The 16,450-nt window shown below is 44.1% G+C and overlaps 1 protein-coding gene across 5 annotated transcripts in view; it reads left to right on the top strand.

Moving 5' to 3' along the window:
• The first annotated feature begins 600 nt into the window (after positions 1 to 600).
• The window catches only part of CAPRIN1 (cell cycle associated protein 1), a 31,360-nt gene continuing 15,510 nt past the window's right edge, over positions 601 to 16,450 (top strand). For 3 of the 5 annotated variants that reach the window (XM_081164696.1, XM_081164698.1, XM_081164694.1), the window contains exons 1-5: positions 922 to 1,060; positions 1,291 to 1,537; positions 13,347 to 13,409; positions 13,753 to 13,839; positions 16,152 to 16,390. In XM_081164696.1, coding sequence (XP_081020822.1) covers positions 1,298 to 1,537; positions 13,347 to 13,409; positions 13,753 to 13,839; positions 16,152 to 16,390 — 629 coding nt within the window. In that variant the 5' untranslated portion in view covers positions 922 to 1,060; positions 1,291 to 1,297. Of the gene's footprint in view, positions 785 to 920; positions 1,061 to 1,290; positions 1,538 to 13,346; positions 13,410 to 13,752; positions 13,840 to 16,151; positions 16,391 to 16,450 lie in introns of those variants that run through there. The other 2 variants (XM_081164695.1, XM_081164697.1) reach the window with 2 other exon arrangements.

The following is a 16,450-nucleotide window of genomic DNA, read 5'->3' as shown; positions in this document are numbered from 1 at the left end:
ATACTGAATATTTTCCAAGTGCCAACACAAACAACCGCCTTCGCTTTCTAGTAAGCAACCCACAAAAAAACTTGCAAAAGTAAATACCTGGCGAGCAGCTGCTGCCCAGCCAGTGACAGAAATCAGCGTCTTATTGATTTTTAATGACGCGTGTCTAAACCTGCAGATTCAATTTCACGTGGGAATGCAGCGCTTTCAGAGAGGCCCGCCTCCCCGCCATCTAAGGGCTCGGACGTAACACGCCCCAAAAAAGAGCAGATTCGCCGCCCAGCCCGGCCGGGAACTCCGCCCCGCGGCCTTTCAAGGCGAGGGCAAGCGTCTCACTCCGCCTCACCATTGTGCTCCTCCGCTTTGGCGCCTGAAAGACCGGCGTCATAATATTCAGGCTCTCGCGAAGGCACACTCGGGAGACGGGCGTGAGCTGCTTTAGCCGCTTGCCGATCAGGCGCTCTGCGGAGGCAGCCCTAACGGATGAGGACCCCGCTCCCTCCCTCAGCCGGGTCGCTCGCCCCCTCCTTTTTTTGCTCCGCCCCTCGCGTGCGCGTGCGCTCTTCGCCTTCCCTCCCTCCTCTTTCTCTTTCCCCTCCGTATCTCGGCGCAGAGGTAACAAGGAGGAGCGGTGAAAGTGACGGGGCTGGAGTGGGCAGAGGCGGCCGTCCCCCTCCCCCCCCCTCGCGCGCGCAGGCACACACATTGGGCCGTCCCCTTCTTGCACTCCCGCGCGCCCTAGGGATACCCATTTCCATTCTCTCTCACACACGTGCGCGCGCACCAAACACACACGGTGAGGAAGCGGGAGCGAGGAGTGAAAGGAGGGACGGACGGACGGACGTGTGGGGGGGGCGCTGTCGGGGAAAGGATTGAGATAAAGGAGGGGTGGCTCCTCCAAGACTGTTGGGCGGGAGGATGAGGGAACGGCGCTGCGGGCAGGCCGCCGGTCACGTGGGCGGTGCCGAGCACGCGCCCGCGCGAAGGGCTGCCTTTCTTTTTTTCCCCCTCCCTTCCGCTGACGGACCTTACAAGTCAGGTTGCCTTAGAATCGCTGGGCGCGCGCCGACAGGTGCGGTCTGAGTCGCGCGTTCGAGAAAAGGGGGTGGGGAGATAATTAAAAAAAACAGAATAAAAGGATTCCTGGCAGGAGGCGTTTCCTTTCTCCCCTCCCCTCGCGCGCCGTGTCCCCTCCGACGGCCCGTCCGTTCGCCCGCTTCCCTTCAAGGGCTGACTCTCGCGCGCTCTCTCTCCCCCTCCCTCCCCGTCGAATCCCGTAACGCCGCGCTCTTCTCTCCTCAGTTAAGCGATGCCCTCGGCCACCAGCAGCGCGATGGCGAGCAGCGGCAGCAGCGGCGGCAAAACGGGGAACGAGGCGGCGTCGGTGGCGCCTCCGGCAACGGCAGCCGCGGCAACGGTAGCTGCTGGGGCGGCTCCATCCCAAGCGGCGTCGGTTCCGGGCGGCAGCACGAGTTCGGTGCAGACCGAGGCCATGAAGCAGATTCTGGGCGTCATCGACAAGAAGTTGCGCAACCTGGAGAAGAAAAAGGTGCGGAGGCGCAAATCCCCCCCCCCAGCTCTTCTCCCCCCCACCGGCCGATGCCGCTATCTTATCTTGTGGGGCCGGGCGGGAGGCGTAGTCGCATATCGCTGTGCCTTCCCTTCGGGGCCCTGCCGGCCTGCCCCGCCTTTTGTTTCCGCGGCCGAGGGGAGGCGGCGCGGCCTTCTCCCTTTGTTCTTTTTTCCGCCCCGAACGGGACGCATTTGGGGGCAGTTGGAGCCGGGGGCTTAGCTGCTTTTCCAATTCGCCCCCCGCCCTCTCCTTGCTTCCCGCCCGAAGGGAGGCTTTGAAGGCTCGGTGGCGGCCGAACTACGAGCGACCCTCTTTCTCCTCTCTACTCTTCCCGCCTCTCTTTCTCCCCCCCCCCCGGTGCACATGGAGCCGGCCAGGACCCAACATGGCGGCGGCGAGAGGCAGCGGTTCTTCCCAGAGAGGGAGGCTTATTGTGTGAGCGACGGCGGGTGCTGCACAAAGGCCCGGCAGGCTTCCTTCCTGCCAGAGACGCGCAGCCTCCGCTCTCTGTGTGCGCGCAACACCCCACCTCTCCCTCCCATTTTAGTTACTATTTCTATGATGTCGAAGCCGAGTCGTAGACGCCAAATGAAAACATGTCCTCGCTGCCCCGTTGAAGATGGGTGCGCCCTGGTTAACGGCGACGTTAAAGGGCTCCGGCGTGTATGAAACGCCTCAGGCGGGCTGGCTGCGGCTCCGGCCCTGGGTGACGAGAGCTCAGGCTGCTTTGTTGGGAAGGGTGTCTGTCGCAAAGTCTAGGCCAGGAAGGGAAATCAGCCTCTTGGGCAGCATTTTTAAATTATTGCCACCTAAGGTGCCCTAATGCTCTTCGTCAGAATTGCCTTTGCACCTGGGGCACAGTGAGACTTCCTCTCAAGTCAGCATGCATTTGATCAAGCTGCACTTTAGAATTGAGCTTTTGGGGGAATACATGATTGGAAGCTGAGACTATGCTGCTGGAATAACCCATTCTAGTGAAAAGTTAGTCTCTTCCTTCCACAAAACTGATACATTGTATGGGTTTATAAAAAATACTGGCACTACAGTCCAGAGAATCATTCCAGTTCATCTGCATGTTCAGTGGAACTTAAATGGCATGCCACTTCTAAAGCACCAATGAGTTTGAAAAGCTAAATTATTATAGTTGTGATGGGGGTGATGTGGTAAAAGTTCCACTGGCTGCACAGGAGTCTTAAGGGCACCAAGCTCTTTGTATCACGTTAATTTGGTTAATCTTAATTAATTAATTTAAACAATGTTTATCCAGCTCTTTAGTAAAAAATGAAAAAAGCCACCTTCCAGGGTTGCTTCCAAATGTCCCTAGGTGTATGATGCAAAACATCACACAAAAGGGATTGAGGGGGAGGAGGAAGAAAGAAAACCACTTGCAATGACCAGCTGGCATGGAAAGATCAAGTGTTTAAAAGGAGACCAAAATTATCAATGTGCTGGAGGAATTCCCTTGTGAGGAAGGTTAAGATTTATTCATTGACGATGGGGGGGGGGTTTAGAAAAAAACAAGTAGAAAGGGACATTATCGATGAATAGAATTATCCACAGCATGGAGAAAGCAGACAGGGAATGTCTCGTTTTCTCAGTGTTAGAACTTGGGGTAATCAAATGGAGGTGAATTTTAAAGGGTCAGCACAGAGTATGGAATTTGCTACCACACAAGATGTAGTGATAGCTACCAGTTTAGCTTTAAAAGAGGATCAGGATCATGGCTGCTGGTCATGGTGGTGGCATACTGTTTCAATGATCAGAGGAGCAGTAGGCAGGAAGCAACAAGAGAGGACTGCTGTGTTCATGTGAAAAAGCAAAATGCTGCCTAGATAGGTCTTTGGCCTTATCTGGTAGGGCTCATGTAATTTTAAACCTGTTTGACTTGGGAGTAATTACTGAATTTAGCAGAGTTTACTTCCAAGTAAAGGTGCATGGGAGTGCACCATTGGGTTAAATAGTATATATATTGAACCCAGAATCAAACTTTGGAGTGCAAATCTTTCAAATGAAAATATTTCAGAACTCCATCTGTAAGCATCATATTTCAGGCATAGGAACTTTTCTGTATTGACTTTTAGGAAGCTCCACATTTATTTTGGTTTTTATGTTCCATTTTTCACTGAAAAAGACAACAAAATGGCATTGAATGTCCAGTACCAAAATTACCAACACATTATAAACAACACAAGCAGTTAAAAGCAGAAGTAATAAACACAAACAAAATGTCCTAAAAATTCAAAACATAGAAATGCACAGATTCAGGCAACAATTAAAATATGAAGACTTGTACATAAGAAGACTTAAACAGATCCAACATAAGACTGGGAAAATAAAGATGTATTGATGTGATAGCAGGGAAAGCTCAATAAAAGTGTAGGTGTCCATGCCACTAGGACAAGAGAGTTCCTTAACTGTGACTCAGCTATCACAAAAGCCCTTTCTTTCATACCTGAACAACAGTGAATACTTGCTGGAAGTTGGGTGAGAACAACAAGCAGTCCTCTGCTGAACTGAAGACCAGGCAGGTCCCAAGTAGCTCAGGGCTTTATACGTCAGCGGCGGCATCTTAAATGAGGCCTAGTAGCATAAAGGCTGCCAGTGCAGATTCTGCAAGATACTATGTGGTGCTACATCAAAATTCAAGCTGGCACTCTAGAAGTAGTGTTCTGTACCAGCTTCAGTTTCCAAACCCTCTTCAGGGTCTGGCTGGAAACTGCAAAACTGTGGCCAAGCTATTCTGGGCTAGGGAAGGCTGTAACTGGAAAAAGGTCTTCCTGGCCATAGAAGCCATTTGGGCTTCCAGTGACAAATATTGATAAAGGAACATCCTTAAATGACACATGTTGGAGAGAAGTATAGATTAGATGGCCTAAGACCGCTTACTACAACCTGGTGCCTTCCAAGTATTTTTGGACTGCAGCCCTCTCATCCAGTGTATTTCAGTTAGGGATAGGCATTGTAGGAGAAGCAAACCTGTGACCGTAACTCAAGATGAGAGGTTGGGTATGGTGCATTTCCCAGAACTAGGAGCAGAGGGAGGAACAACTGTGTAGGATTCATTTATTATTGTTCCTAGTTTTTAATATGTGGCCCGAATTTATGTGAACCATTCACAATTGGATTGTGGTGAGAGGACTGACCTGGTATGTATTATGGAAGGTTGGGTACTTGTTACACCACCAGGCCAGACTGGGGGGAGTGGGTGCTGCCATTATCCACATAAGTACCATCTCCTTTACCAGAAAACCTCTTGACATTTGGGTGTGCTTAGAAGGTTTGCACCTGGTGTTGTCCCAGAAAGACAGATTGGTGATGCTGCTGGTATATTGACTTCCCTGCTGGCCAGTCGCTTCCCTGACAAAGATTTTCTCTAGCATGGTGTTTGAGGACCCCAGGACAATAGACCTGAGCAATTTCAGTACCCACATGGCTGTTGCTAGAGGGCCAGCTTGGGACTTCATGGCTTCTGTGACAACCATGGAGGAGCCTTAGATGTCATCAGTTTAACACCCTGGGCAGGGCACATGCTTGATGCAGTTTTTACCTTGAGTGATAGACTGAAGGTAGGGGGGTAAAATACACTCCCTGGCCATGGACAGATAATTCTCAGGTAAAGTTTGGCAAAATGGTGGCAAAGATGATGGGCCTGTTTGAATGGCCACCCTTGGAGACTGATGAAACCTCCTGGGTTCCTGAACACACTGGGGGTTTTCTAGTAGAGAAATCTGAGCCTGTCAAATTTCTGGTCTTTTCTATAGATGTTGAAATAATATGGCTGTTTGGTTGATACAATTGGTCCTAAGCATCCTTTCTGGTGTTGCAGAGCCCAACTGGCTCCTTGGTATTCTGGAGAGCTACAGGCAATGAAATGAGCTGGACAAAAGACTAGAGCCCAGATGGTACATGACAGAGTCTGAAGCCCACCAACAGTGGTTAGTGAACATAATTGTGCCTACCATGTGGCAGCACAGGTGGCAAAGAATGCATATTTCACAGCTTGCATTACATCTAGTAGCTGTTTGGTAGAGCTATTTCAGATCGTCCAAAGGTTGCTGACTCCCACTGTGGGGGAAGAACCTCTGGAACATTCAGGGAGCTGCTGTGAGCAACTTGCTGCACACTTTGAGGATAAAGTTAGTTTACTTCAGAGTGACCTTGACACTGCTTTTGTTGCGCTTGTAGTCAAAGTAGCCAATGCCAGAGTCTGTGATCTTCGTGGAATTGGTTTTAGTTTATGCAGCCACATAAGGGCAAAGTGCTTGCACCTATACTCTCAACTATGTTCACAACTATGTGCCCACTTGACCACTGTTCCTAACTCTGACAGAGTTTGACTGATTGTGTTCAGGATTTGTTAATTCTTCTCTGTGTCAGAGTGTGGTTCCTGCTGATTCGAAAGGTGTGGTGGGATGACCACTCTCAAGGAAATTAGCCCTGGACCTTTTGGTTTGGAATAACTACCAGCTAGTTGTAAATACCTCTTTTCTAGAAAGTTGGTGGAGAGAGTCCTAGTGGGGAAACTTGAAGACATTCTTAGATGCCACAGATTATTTAGGCCAGTGGCTCCCAATCTTCCCCCATGAACCATTTGAAAATTGCTGATGTTCTTGACTGATCACTTAATTTTATGCCTGGTGTAGCAATTGTAATGTGCTGTGCTAGATGTTTTGTGATTCTTAAATTTTATTACAGACACTCCAAACCACTTGTATGATGCTTGGGAACCCTTGATCTACACCCATTTCAATCTGACTTTAGGCCTGGCCATAACACCAAGTCAGTCTCAGTCCCCCTTATGGATGACTTTTATCAACAATGGGACAAGCGGAGTGCAGCTGTACTCCTGTTTCTTGATCTGCGCAGCTTTTGATAACCTCCAGAGTGAGCATGGGAGAGTGCTTTTCTGCTCTGGCACTTGCACTGTGGGGTGCTGCAGGGCTGTATTTTTAACCCCTGTGCTATTTAATATCTCTAGAACTGTTGGGAGTGGTCATTAGGAGTTTTGTGGCAAGATGTTATCAGTATACTGATGACACTCAGCTCCATTTATCTGAAGCTGGAGGCTTTGGACCAGTGCCTGAATGCAGTACTTAATATACTTTATGAAAGTGCAGATTATAAATAGTTAAATAAATTATTTTTTTAAAAAAACATTGAGATGTATGAGGGAAATTAAGCTGAGCTTAAATCCTGGCAAGACTCTGGATGAGTGGATCCCATGTCCAAGAAACTGGCCAATTGCCTGTTCTGGATGGGGTTGTATACCCCAGCTTTGTCACTGGAGACATATGTAGCCTTGGTGGTTAGGGGTGTGTTTTACCAGCTTTGGCTACCTGCCCCATTTCTCCAGCGCAGGTAGAACTTGACAGAACACAACTGCGGATGAAAATTCTGGTACAAATTATAGATAATTATACTTTTAAGTCTTTTAAAATAGCTTACTTTTTGTGTTTATAATTAACCTATAAGGGTACAGTACCTAGTCTGGTGGCTCATCCTGTGACTGCCCTAAGCAAAACCTATACATATTTTTTCAGCTTCTTTTGAGCAGCTTCTCCAGTCTAACCTCCAAATAGATAGTGGAAGGAAGGCACATGGAAGCTTGCCACCAAGGAACTCATGGAATACGTCTCATGTGCCAGCACTGTCACTAACACCTGTGTGCTAGCTCCATGGATAGTGTCCATTATGTAAAAAAAATAAATGATACAGTATATACTCTAGCATTAGCTATAAATAGCACCTCAATTTAATACATGTGGGGATCACCTAGGGCTACACAGAACCCTTTTTATAGCTTAAAATTTCTTATGTTATCTGACATTAAGGAAGGATAGGTGTGGGACCTGAATAAAATCCTTCCTCACCAAGCAGCAGGATTTTCGCACCATGGGTCCTGCAACTAGATCAGAGAGGGGAGCCACACACAGCATTTGTTCACACAATCTTGCTGTTGTGTATGTAATGCTCCCCATCCCCTTAAACTGGGACAGTGCTCTGCCATTTTCTAACATGGTTGACGTGGATGTACTGATTTTAAATTGTTGCTAAATCTGGCTCCAAATATCATCATTAAGTAGGAAGGATTACCTTTTTTATCTGCTGTGTAATCAAATATGGTCCACAATTATTGATTCAGCTAACAAATACTTTGCAGGTTGCAAATACAGTGGTACCTCTGGATACAAACGGGATCTGTTCCGGAGCCTCGTTCGCATCCAGAAGCGAACGCAACCCGCAACTGCGTGTGTGCGTGGGTCGCGATTCGCCGCTTCCGCACATGCGCGCAATGTCATTTGACTGTCTGCGTATGTGCAAACGGTGAAACCCAGAAGTAATGCATTCTGTTATTTCTGGTTCGCCGTGGAGTGCAACCTCAAAGCGCTCAACCTGAAGCACATTTAACCTGAGGTATGACTGTATTTTATTTTATTTGAAATTTCTATGTTAAATTGATAATTTCCTTTTCATTTATAAATAGGTTGCATTCATGCTAAAATAGAATTTAGAAGCAAGCACAGCAGTTTTCGGTGTCTTTGATTGCATCGGGTCAAGTGAAAAGATAGTATTTGTTAAAGGTGTAAAAGTTAATGTGAAGGAAGTAGAAGGCTTTATTCAGAATAGAAAGTGAAAATAACTTCTTTTCAATGTTAAAGCTAGCTAAGGATGTTTTGGAGAACTATTTCACACAAAGTTAAACTGCACTGTGAAAAATGTAGACAAGCTGTTTCCTATTGGAACATTGTATTCACTCTTAAGGAGATTGTTGTGCCAGATAGCTTTTCAATTTTTTAAAAAAATCTGTTGCTCGGTGAAAAATATAAAAGTTAAATTGTAGTGGTTGTTTAACTCTCTTGTCTATTTGGTGAGTAGATGGTAGCATAAAATTGAAAATAGAGTATAATTGAGTATATCTTGCAAGCTTCTGTTCGTATCCATCTTTATGCCTGGATAACACTCATGTGATGTCCAATTAATTTGGTGCCTAAAACTAATATTCTTATGCTTGCTTTATTCTGTATATAAAATTGCTCCTTGATGACGTTGATGGCTTAGCTTTGATTCCAGTTGAATTCTTTGGTTGAAAGGTTTGAGAGTAGTAAACAGTTTTATAAAGGCAACATTTTCAAGCTTTATATTGTGCATTTATAATGAATATTTTTAACCCCATCTTTCTATGAATTATACTAAAGGTGGTAATAATAAATACAAAAATAAAGACAGTACTAATGCACTAGCAAAAATACAAGCAACTGGGATTAATAGACTGTAGCAGCTGTAAGAAAAGAGCAGATAAAATATTAACAGTAGACACAGTGGCAAGATCCCAAGACACATAATCTTACAAACCAAAGCCTGGGATAAGGAAATGAGGTATCTGCTTTTGAAGGGAGAGAATGACACACTTTAGGTGCAGCAGAATGCCCTTTTTCATTTCTACAGCTTGGAAACTGGTGTGATTCAATGAAGCCTCTCTAGAAGATCTGAACAATGGGGGACAAGGACAGGCTATCCACCAAATATCCTTGTTCTAAGTTGTTTAGGACTGCAGAGGTTATGATCAGCACTTCAAATTGTGCCTAGAAATAACATGGAAGCCAGTGTACAGTGGTGCCTCGCAAGATGAAAAGAATTAGTTCCGCGAGTCTTTTCGTCTTACGATGTTTTTCGTCTTGCGAAGCATGGTCCGTCGCAACTGCGCCTCTTCAAGTGGCTTTAAAAAAAAAGCGCAAGGCGTTTTCGTCTTGCGAAGCAAGCCCATAGGGAAATTCGTCTAGCGAAGCAACGCAAAACCGAAAAAACCCTTTCGTCTAGCGAGTTATTCGTCTTGCGAGGCATTCGTCTTGCGGGGCACCACTGTAGCTATTTTAGCAAGATGATCCCAGCTGTGGGATGAACCAGCTGTGCTTAAAAATCTGGCTGCTGCAGGCTGCACCAACTGAGGCTGCTGGACACTTTTCAGAAGCATGCCTATGTAGAATGCATTGCAATAGTAAATCTGGATATAATTTAAGGTGTGTGTCATTGGACACCTCTAGGAATGGGCACACCAGCTAAGATGGTTAAGGCACGCCTGCCAACACTTGACATCTCAGCAAGTTGGAACAAGAAGTACCCTAGACTAGATTCCTGAAACTTCAATGGGAATGCAACCCCATGCAAATAGGATGAATTCCTATCATAGATTGGTTTATCTATTGAACAGAAGCACCTCTGTCTTGTTTGGATTATGGTTCAGTTTGTTGATCCTAATCCACCTGTTACAGACATTAAACACTGGAATCAAATGGAAAGGAGAGAATTGGGTGTAATCAGCTGTCAAGGCTGGAGTCAGCGACAAAAATGATAAATCACCTGAGGCCAGTGCAGTTTAATATTTATTCAAGGAAACAAACCACAGCTCAGGCCTAGTGGTCTCAGCAACTCTTTCTAGGAGGTCTTGCCCTGATGAAGTAGTTGCGAGGACTAAAGGCCCCTACTTTCCTAGTGTCTACTAAGATGCCTCCTCTCCAGGGTCTTTCCCATGAAGTATCAGGCTGCGTCTGCGCACAACCACCCTCTGCTCTTCCAGTTTCATTTCTCTGCAAGTTCTAGGAGACATGGGGAAGGGGAGCTGGTTGCAGCAGACCTGGCATCTTGAGAACAATTAGTCTACAAAAAGCACTGAAATGAAGGCACATGGAACACTCATTTTTAGATTATTTGAATTTGTAATCTTGCTGATTAGTTCTCATGGCCAATTGAAATTTATTGCCTGATACACTGTTTTTACTACAATAATTTGCAGCAATGCAGAGAGCAAGTCCATTAATAAGAGGGAAATTCAGTGTTTCGTGATTTCCTATGCAAGAGGTAGAAGTACAGTTCAGTGCCACAATGTATCACAGTTGGCATATGGCACAAGAAGCAGTGAATAAGGACACACAAATAGTTGTGTGTAAACCAGCAGACCATAAAGATACTGAGAATGAGCTTTTGCAAATTATTATACAAAAGTCTGCACAAACAGATTCATTCCTCTGGATTTTGAGTTACCGTATTTTTTGCTCTATAAGACTCACATTTTCCCTCCTAAAAAGTAAGGGGAAATGTGTGTGCGTCTTATGGAGCGAATGCAGGCTGCGCGGCTATCCCAGAAGCCAGAACAGCAAGAGGGATCGCTGCACAGCGATCCCTCTTGCTGTTCTGGCTTCTGAGATTCGGAATATTTTCTTGTTTTCCTCCTCCAAAAACTAGGTGCGTCTTGTGGTCTGGTGCGTCTTATAGAGCAAAAAATACGGCACTTTTCTAATGAAGTGCTATTCTACCGAATCTGAAGACTGGGATCTATGAGTGGAAGAGGCTTCTCATTAGTTAGGGTTGCCAAATGTCAGGACACATCTGAAATACTGCAGCCACAACTTTGTGCAAAACTAAAAAAAAAGCTCAGCATTAAAAATAAATCTATCTGGATTTTCATTAGTGAAAGGATACAGCACCGTTTTACCAAAACTAGAAGGAGTCATTCAGGACTAGTAAGGCCCATTTGGATATTTCCAGAAAGGAGGTTAATAGTTGAAAACATTTTGGAATGAGGATAAATATTAACTGGCAGATTATTAAAAGAATGAAACTTGGTTGATAACTTGATCTTCCAGAAGATGGAAGAACAGGCAAAAAGAAGAGCTACTCTAGAGCTGACCCTTAGGAACAGTGAAAAAATTCATGTATTTTGGTAGATAGAACCTAGTTTAACAATAGTATGTATAAAAAGATTCTAGGGTAGGGATAGCCAATGTAATGCCCCCAAGTGTTGTTGGGACTATAGTTCCTATCAGCTCCAACCAGCATGTCCTGTGGTCAGAGATGATTGGTGTTGGACAATTCAACATCTGGCGAGCACCATGATGGTACATGGATTAGGATTAGGATCTAGCTAAAAATGAGTCACCAGCACAAAACTGCTGTTTGAAAGGCTAAAACAATTTTACAACGTCCAGATCATGAAAAGTGGTGGTATCCCTATTTTGCCTTTATCAGATCTCATCTGGAATACCAAGTCTGATATTGGGCAGTGCAGTTTAAGAAGGATATTGACAAACTGGAATATGTCCAGAGAAGGGGGATGAATAAGTTGAGGAGTTTGACACCAAGTCATAGAAGGAATGGTTGAAGAAATTGGGTGAACAAGTGACTGTTTAAGAGGTGATACAAAAATCAAATATTTGAAGGACATTCACATAAAGGATGCAGCAGATTTGTTTCTCTGTCACTCCAAGGAAGTAGAACCTATACCACTAGAATCAAATTAGAAATAGAATCAAATTAGAAATAAAATATGACTAAAGGATAGAAAGAGCATTTTACATTACTATAGTCTCAGGAGGTGATGGACTCTCCTTTAAGATAAAAGCAGAGGCTGGCTAGCTGCCTATCGGGAATGTTATGGTAATAGATTTTTGCTTTGTCGCGGTTGGACAGGATGACCTTTGATACTTCCTGCAACTCATGATTCTACAGTATACTACCTTACAGAAAAGAACTAGATGACAATATTTCTTACTCAAAGCAAAATGATTAATTTTAATATAAATGGTCCTATAAGGAGCCTACATAAAACTGCTTTGTGTGATAATATTCCCCTGGGCAGGTACAATGCTTGAGGTTCTCTGTGTGGTGAATGTTGCATATGGAATCTATGTGTTTGTGTGGGAAGGATGGGTGATATCAGACAAAGACTCGTTGAAATCCGTGGACGTAAGCAGCTTTAGTAACCTTTATTTCAATGCGTCTACTCTGCGTATGACAAGTTGGATATTGCAAAGAATTACTAAAAAATGGAATGGAAAGCGGAAGAAAAACCCTCAAAGTTGTGGAACAAGTTAAAAGAAACAAATGTAATGTGTTCCTTAAACTATTGTATAAAGCCTGCAAGCTCAAGCCTACACATGGCTACCCAGAAGCTAACACCATTGAATTGAACGGGGCTTACTCCTGGGTAAATCTGTGTAGGAATTCTATAACTTCAAAATTTTATCAGCTTTTAAGTATCCTTGTAGGGTGGTGAACCCATGATACAGAGCATCCTTGGTGGTGGCCTCACAGTTGTGGAATTCTCTTCCAGTTAATATTTGTTTGTCTCTTTAATTTCTGGCATTTGGTAACTCCTTCAAAACTTAAGGGTAATATCCAGCTAAGTCATACTCAGTGCTACTTAAGTAGCACCATTGATTTTAACGGGACTAATGTTGGAATAGCACCATCTCCTTTTCTGTTGCGTTTCTATAAGAGAACTTGGGTGCTTAATTCAGTATGTATCTGTTTGTGCTTCACACTGCCTGTTATGTTGCCTTTCTTTTCTTTGTATGTTGCTTTATAACATCCTGGCCCTGAAAAGCAGCTAATAAATAACTCATTTATTTCAGCAGTTCGATACAATGTTGCATGGTCAGATAAACATTTAAACTTTGATCTTACAGTACATGTCTACTCCCTTTAAGGTTACAGTGTAGCTGTTTTTCTTTTTAAATTGGGAAAATGCATATTATATTTTAAGAAATAATACAAATGTCATCCTAGTACTGTTTGTTTACCAGATGTATTCTAGTGGTTCATAAATAAATACCTACTCTCAGAAAACTCTTGTGATATTTTGTCTCTGAATAATTTCACTTGATTTCTCCTGTTAACAATGGAACATGGCAAACTGGGCTTCTGTGTTCTATAAAGTATATAGCATAGTCAGTTCCATTTAAATTTGTTTGAGGTATATATATTGTGAAACTTTTTTCTTTCTTTACAGGGCAAACTTGATGATTATCAGGATCGAATGAACAAAGGAGAACGCCTTAACCAAGACCAGTTGGTAAATGTTTTGACTGACATATTGAAAGATTTTTCATAAGAGATTGGCTTATTTTAACCCTTGTTCTTTTATTCTAATTGTTGCATTATCATGGATAATGAGAGACCTTAATAACAGTACTTTATATTATTATATTCAGCAGAGGTGCATTGTAACCATATCTACACACTCTGCCATTAGGGAAAATATGGAACTATTCTATGCAAATGACTAGGAGGAAAGTCTGTACACTAAAGTAAAGACTAGCGTACAGTAGATTTCTTTTTTGAGGATTAAAGTTGGGAAAGTCTTCCAAGTTTTCAAACTTCAAAAGAGGCAACATTAATTTTCCTCCCTCCCCCAGGATGCTGTGTCCAAGCACCAAGAAGTCAGTAATAACCTGGAATTTGCTAAGGAACTGCAGAGGAGTTTCATGGCTCTGAGCCAGGATGTAAGTAAAAAGTTGATGGTTCAGTTCAGACGACACTTAGGGCACTGGCTGCATAGAGGCAACAAACTGCTTTGTGTGTCATGGCAAACTGACTACTGTGAATCAGGAAGTGGAAAATAATAATAATAATAATAATAATTTTTTATTTATACCCCGCCCTCCCCAGCCAAGGCCGGGCTCAGAGCGGCTTACAAGCAATAATAAAAACAAGATGAGTGATTACAACTTAAAAACAAAAATAAAATACAACATTAAAATAATGGAACATTAAAATATTAAAATGGAGCCTCATTGCAGGAGAAGGAAAAGAAAAAAGAAAAAGGGGGCAGAGGGAATCAAATTGGCTCCAATCCAAAGGCCAGGCGGAACAACTCTGTCTTACAGGCCCTGCGGAAAGAGATCAGATCCTGCAGGGCCCTGGTCTCATGAGACAGAGCGTTCCACCAAGTTGGGGCCAGTGCTGAAAAGGCCCTGGCTCTGGTTGAAGCCAATCTAACTTCCTTAGGGCCTGGGACCACTAGGGTGTTGTTATTTATGGACCTTGAGGCTCTCCGTGGGGTATACCAGGCGAGGCGGTCCCGTAGGTACGAGGGTCCTAGGCCGTGAAGGGCTTTAAAGGTCAAAAGCAGCACCTTAAATCTGACCCTGTACTCCACCGGGAGCCAGTGCAGCTTGAAAAGCACTGGATGAATATGCTCCCATGGCAGAGACCCTGTGAGGAGCCTCGCTGCAGCATTCTGTACCCGCTGGAGTTTCTGGGACAGCTTCAAGGGCAGCCCCGCGTAGAGCGAGTTACAGTAGTCAAGCCTGGAGATGACTGTTGCATGGATCACTGTGGCCAGGTCGGGGCGGGAAAGGTAAGGGACCAACTGCTTGGTGCGGCGAAGGTGGAAAAATGTCGCCTTGGCTGTTGCTGTGACTTGCGCCTCCATGGAAAGGGAGGCGTCAAGGATTACACCCAAACTCTTAACGGAAGGCAATGGCACTAATTGGGCCCCCGCAAGAGAAGGGAGTTGGTCCCTCATCCCCATGCTATCCCGACCTAGCCATAGGACCTCTGTCTTCGAAGGATTTAGTTTCAATCGGCTCCCACGAAACCATCCAGCCACAGCAAGTTGAAATAAAATGAGCACTCACCATGTTCCCAAGCCATGGTTTGACTGTGATTTGTGAACTGGACAGTAAGATTTTTTTTCTCTGTTCATGTTTAATGTTTTAGACTGCACTCCTGATTCCACTTACTTGGGAGTAGGCCTATTGATTTCAGTAGGCATGGTTAGTTAGGATTGTGCTGTTGGTCAAAATGAATGTGGTACCTGTGAATGACGTTCCTAAAATATGGTTGATGTGGATAACCCCCCCCCCCCATCTTTCATGTATCTAGTACAGTGGTGCCTCGCAAGACGAAATTAATCCGCGAGTCTCTTCGTCTTGCGGTTTTTTCGTCTTGCGAAGCACGGCCATTAGCGGCTTAGCGGCTATTAACAGCTTAGCAGCTATTAGCGGCTTTAAGAAAAAGGAAACAAACTCGCAATAACTCGCAAGACGTTTCGTCTTGCGAAGCAAGCCCATAGGGAAATTCGTCTTGCGGAACGACTCAAAAAACGGAAAACTCTTTCGTCTTGCGAGGCATTCGTCTTGCGAGGTACAACTGTAGCAGTGTTGGGCTGATTTTTCTTACATTTGAAAGAGCACAAAAGAAGTCTAATAAAGAAGCACTCCCACTTTTAAATGATGACAAATCCTTTCCTTTTATCCGGTGTTGTTGTTGTTGTTTTAAATTGACATAGCTCTGCTGAAAAGAAGGAATAGAGGAGGACAACATGAGTCAAAAGTTGATTTTTTCCCCTATTGTTGAGATCGCAAATGTTGAAAGATTAAAAATGTCTGTGATCCTATGTAGTCTTCACATACATTATGCAGATATTAAAACAGGTTTTCTAGAATCTCTTTAGACCTTTTTGATAAGTTCCAGCAGTCTGGTTCCATTATGCTTCAGTATTATTTTAGATGATAGTGCATGATGCTGCAATGCAGTATGTGAGGCAGAGATACAGTTCTAGAAAGGTGGTAAACCACAGATGATGGGGAGTGGAGGACTTAGGCAATGGACTGGGAAGAATGGAAGTAGAGAAAGACAGCTGGCATACCTGTTTGTCCACATTCCATAAAACCTTCTGGGAAACATTGAGAATATTTGAAATGCTGATAAAATTGGGAATATTTTACTTTTTGTTCATTCATAAGTGAAGAGAGGGTAACAGTTTAAACTGGTCACAATTAATTGTTAACCTAGTGTACTTTATTACTAGATTCAAAAAACAATAAAGAAGACAGCTCGACGGGAACAGCTAATGAGAGAAGAAGCTGAGCAAAAACGTTTAAAAACAGTACTTGAATTGCAGTTTATTTTGGACAAATTGGGTGATGATGAAGTGCGAAATGACCTAAAGCAAGGAACAAATGGAGTGCCGGTATTAACAGAGACGGAACTGTCAACACTAGATGAATTTTACAAGCTAGTTGAACCTGAACGGGACATGAATGTGAGGTATTGTGATTGCCAGAATGATTCTGATATGGTTAATGAAACAATCCAATTAATCTCCTT

This window comes from Podarcis bocagei, assembly GCF_964188305.1.
Source record: "Podarcis bocagei genome assembly, chromosome: 1".
Lineage (NCBI taxonomy): Eukaryota > Metazoa > Chordata > Lepidosauria > Squamata > Lacertidae > Podarcis > Podarcis bocagei.
The sequence above is the reverse complement of the archived record's forward strand: the minus strand, read 5'-3'. Positions and strand labels throughout refer to the sequence as shown.